This window comes from Physcomitrium patens, chromosome 16 (genome assembly GCF_059467195.1).
Source record: "Physcomitrium patens ecotype Gransden chromosome 16, ASM5946719v1, whole genome shotgun sequence".
Taxonomy (NCBI): Eukaryota; Viridiplantae; Streptophyta; class Bryopsida; order Funariales; family Funariaceae; genus Physcomitrium; species Physcomitrium patens.
The window spans coordinates 2,399,089-2,403,866 of record NC_143425.1 but is presented as its reverse complement, the minus strand read 5'-3'; the positions used below and the strand labels follow the sequence as shown (position 1 = coordinate 2,403,866).

Below are 4,778 nucleotides of genomic sequence, written 5' to 3'. Positions count from 1 at the left end.
ATATAGAGAGCGCAATGAAGGAATTTATTTGTCCCGGCTGGGTGTGGGTGAACTGGGCCCCATTTATTTCCCCAAGTGAATGGACCAATAGAGGGGGAGGTTGAATCAGTTTGAAATGCGGCGTCGGTCGAAGGGTGTGGCATTGAATGTGCCCAGTGCAGCCGCTGGAGCGTCTGCCTGGACAGTGATTATGGAGATCAGTTGATCGCCTTCCCCCTTCTCCCCACCCACTCGCCTTAAACTTCCCCCACCAGCACCTGTCTCCGCTCTTGCTCCGTTTCTCGACCCTAGAACGGTAGTACTTTAAGAAACCGCTGCTCCGATCGAGACACCATCGCATTCGGGCTGACAGATTACTGAAGCTTGCAAGCTAGCGAGTGTGGTTGACTGGAGTTCTCGGCGCTGCTGGTGACAACGCTGCTGGTTGGGACCGTATCCAAGAGGAGCTTGACACTGTCGGAGGTTGTCGAGCTGGTGAGAGGTAGGAGTCTAAACCGGTTCAAGTGGATTGATGGTTTGGAGTTCTCTGGTCTCGTACCTCAGTAGACAGTGTGATCAGTGGTAGTGAAGGTGAGGTCGACCTCGTATCACATTGGGGTTCGTACGTGTAGCCTTGTGCGCAGCGATTGATTTCAATGGAGCTTGAACAGGTGTCTGCTAGTAGGATGTAGGGTGTTTGTTCAATTGCATTGCTCAGGGCGGTGTCTATTGGGACGTTTGAGTTGGGTTGTGGCTATGAAAATGGTTAGCCTGCTGTTTGTATGTGTCGGCCTTTTTGGTCGAGTGGAGGATGTGGTTGTGAATGAGGCTATCGTGTCTTCGTTTTTTCTGCTATGTGCGAGTCATTGTATAATCGGTTGTGCTGTGTCGTGATTCACAGTGTAGTAACTGGCTGATCAAGAAAAGCGAGACTGACGATGTTGTTTGAGCTAACTGTGAGATCATTGCTTTGCAGAATCCTTGATATAAAGAGCATCTCTTTCGCAATGGGTTCGGCAGATGTGGCGTCCACTCTGACGGAGCTCAACGTCCAGCTCGATGACCCTGTGTACGTGAAGCCCGCAGAGCCTTGCGAGAATACCAGCCCTTTCTTCCTCACCAACATCGACCAGGTCTGTACGTTATCTCCGTCATCTCGTTGCCATTTAATTCAAAATGGAAATTAGTTTCGTTTGACACTAGTTCTTGCAGGCAGTTGTAGAAGATGATACATGGCTGCTGAGCCTGTTACGGAAATGTGCTGCAGATGTTGGCATTCACAGTGGAGACGCACTACTTTTATGCTTCTAATCCAGAAAAGTCGAGCGACACGGTGGCGGACACGCTCAAGGAGGCGCTGAGCAAGTTGTTAGTTCATTACGACTTCTTGGCGGGTCGGGTGAGACTGAACGAGCAGCTCATGCGCATGGAAATCGACCGCAACTATGCAGGAGCACAGTTCTCTACTGCTACTTGCGACCTCACGTTGGCGGAGCTTGGCGATGTCTCAGTCCCAAATCCCCTCTTCAGGAAATTTGTGCCGCAAGCGCACAAAGCGACCACTATAGCAGACATCCCTTTAATGATGATTCAGGTGAGTTTCCTTCTTACAATTATCCTTGTCAGATTTGGGTTGAAATATTCATAGTTGCGCTTACCTTACAATTCTTGACCCATCGGATTGGCTAGTGAGGTTTGAGGTTAGTGTGGAATTTGCAGGTAACGACATTCAAATGCGGCGGCCATTGTGTCGGCTTTGGAATGAGCCATCTCGTTTGGGACGGTCACGGCGTGGTGGAGTTTCTGTTCAATTTGATGTCTGTAGCTCAAGGTGGCCCTCTGATCTTCCAACCCAAGCCTGAACGTGAAATGTTCAAGGCTCGGGATCCTCCAACTCCTACATTCGATCATCCCGAATATCTCAGACTGGACGAGCTTCCACCTAGTCTTAGTGGCGCTTTCACCACGCCAGACGTTGTCGACTCAGGGTTTGAGGGAATATCTGCCTCTTCGAAGCACATCACCAAGATTGTGTCATTTTCTGCTGAAGATTTGGCCATACTAAAGAGGAGAGCCATGGAAGATGGAAAGCTCTCCAAGGTTAGCACCTTCGACGCGCTTTCAGGCCATGTCTGGCAAGCCCGGATCAAGGCCATTGATGCGAAACCGACTGATGTTGCCCAACTCCAGTACGCTGTGGACATCCGTGATCGCCTGGATCCCCCACTACCCAAGGGTTTCGTTGGCAATGCCATCTACTCTGCTTGCGCCCGAGCCACTTGTGAAGAGGTCCGAAGTGGTTCTCTGTCATTCTGTGTGGAACAAGTTCAGAAGGCCAATGAAAGAGTCACAAATGACTTCATCAGGTGATGTATATTCTGAATTCGCCTCTTCGTACATTAGCTCTGAAACACAATTTGTAAGTCTATCTCTGGAATTGTTTATATTTTGGCCGTTGTGTGCTAGTACAAATGCTGAGTTACGGGACTGCACGGTAACAGTAGATTCACCTCACACCCTCTTTCTCACTTCTGTTCCAGCTTCCAAATCGTGATTTTTCAGGGTCATGATATTAACTGTACTCAATTGGATGGGCGCCGTGGTGCGTGCAGATCTGGAATTGACTGGTGGGAGGTGTACCGCGGCATACCAGCCGTACCCAGCGGAATCTTCATCTCATCGTGGCAGAAGATGCCGTTCTACTCCATCGACCTTGGCTGGGGAAAGCCCATGTATGCAGGGCCGGCAGTATCGCCAATGGTAGAGTTCGTTGTGTTCTTGCCCACACCCGAGCAGCAAGGACTGAACGTAATTCTGGCTTTACAACCGGAGGTGATGACCAAGTTCGAGGAATTCGCGAAAGTAACCGCCTAGATTAAGCCTAACCTGGATGGGGGCTGATGTATAAACGTATAACTACTACACAAACATCAAGAGACACCAAACTCATTTTACATTTCTAAGTTTCGTGATTTATACCTCACGAAGCGATCGTTAATTAAGTGTTACAAATCAATTTTTTTCACTTCATTAGCCTCTGTTCAACATTCTTTGCTCAGCTACCGTGCTAAATGGTTGATGTGAATTTGCTTCTCAAATTAAAAGGATTACTTTCACCTGTCGGTATTCTGTCTGCAATCTTTACAATTACGAACATATCGGCTGCATCATTCACGCCGCAGATCGCAACTTACGAGTCTTTATCAAATATACCTGTCAGTTCACTTTAGTTGCAAAGTCTTCATTGTCTCAACTGTAAGACCGTGATGTGAATTTAATCTTCGAATGATGCATGTCAGTGGACGTAGGAAGCATTTCTGGCTCACAATGCGCTGCCTCGACTCTTCCAGTGAAGCCCAAGGTCGAGCACTCTGGATGAATGTTGAAGTAGATTGATATCAATTTAATTGAAGTATGGAGTTCCAAAAGCTATGGAGTTGTACATAATGGGTCTTATTTCTTTCTTAACTTACAAAAAAATATAAATCTGGAAGTACCACGTCTATATTCTATTTATTTCATGGATAAACTTCAAACCGAAAAACATCAAAGAGAGGTTTGGAATTATGACTGGTTTCGAAGCTGATTTGAAAGCTTTTGCAATTTGGAATGATGGTCAATGAAGCCTCTTCATATTTTAACGTTTTAATATGGACCTAGAAGAAAGATAGAAAATATTAACTTAAAATTTTTAAGTTTCAAACTCAAGATTAATTGATTTTTTGATATATATATATATATATATATATATAAGTATGTATGTATGTAAGTATGTATGTATAGAGAGAGTATAAAATTATATTTTATATATCTAATACACAATAATAGGAAAACTACTATGAAGACACCCCTCTTCTATTCCATAGTCACTTTCTTGTACCATGCACTTTCTTATATGCATATTAAAATTTTCTTTTATACAAAAATAAATAAATAAAAATAGGATAAATTTATAATAAATAATTTGTATGTATTGGCTTATGCTATATATATATATATATATATATATTAATAGTATCAAATCAATATTCTTAGAAACCATTGAAAAATTCTAATAATTGAATTTGTATGAGATTGCTTAAAATATATACACAATTTAAGAATTACTATTAGATTGTGACCTATTTTTTTTAATATTAGAAAATAAACTCAAGTTAGTATATTTACTATTATTATTTTAAGAAATATTTTTTAAAAATAAAAAGTATGAATAAATATTGAACTACTCGCATATGAAAACTTTTAAGTGAAGATAAATATAATTTCAAAAATTTAGATTGATTTTATTGAAATGCTTTAGAATCTTAGAGACATTGGAAGTCATCAATTAGAATCAAATATGAAATTGCTAAAACTATATCTATATATATATATATATATATAGATTATAATAGCTATTAATTTAATATAAGTATTAGCTAGATACTATTCATGTTATTAAAAGATATCTTATCTTAGCTAAAATTTCTAGCATACATCAATAAAGATTAAATTTAGTCTCAAAAAAAAAAAAAAAAAAAAAAAAAAAAAAAACTAATTATAAAACAAAGTTGAATATAATTTAGAAAAGTTAAAACATACAATTATGCCTAAATTATAAATAAAGACTAAACTAAATAAAAGACCACAATTATTAACAATTTGCATTCAAAATTATAACACCACCAAAAAATATACAAACCAATTATACCTCACATCTACTTTTGATAGCTCAAATCTTCACAAATTACATGTCTTAAGAAAAACGAATTTTTAATAGTAATCATCTATTAATATACAAATATTAAGAATATAATAGT

The 4,778-nt window shown here is 40.3% G+C and overlaps 1 protein-coding gene across 1 annotated transcript; it reads left to right on the top strand.

Moving 5' to 3' along the window:
- The first annotated feature begins 281 nt into the window (after positions 1 to 281).
- LOC112293157 (acyltransferase GLAUCE) lies at positions 282 to 3,004 on the top strand. Its single transcript, XM_024542309.3, has 5 exons — positions 282 to 481; positions 956 to 1,112; positions 1,247 to 1,573; positions 1,699 to 2,345; positions 2,592 to 3,004. The coding sequence occupies exons 2-5, from the start codon at positions 987 to 989 to the stop codon at positions 2,851 to 2,853; spliced, it is 1,362 nt and encodes a 453-aa protein (XP_024398077.1). The 5' UTR covers positions 282 to 481; positions 956 to 986; the 3' UTR covers positions 2,854 to 3,004.
- Positions 3,005 to 4,778: the final 1,774 nt, after the last annotated feature.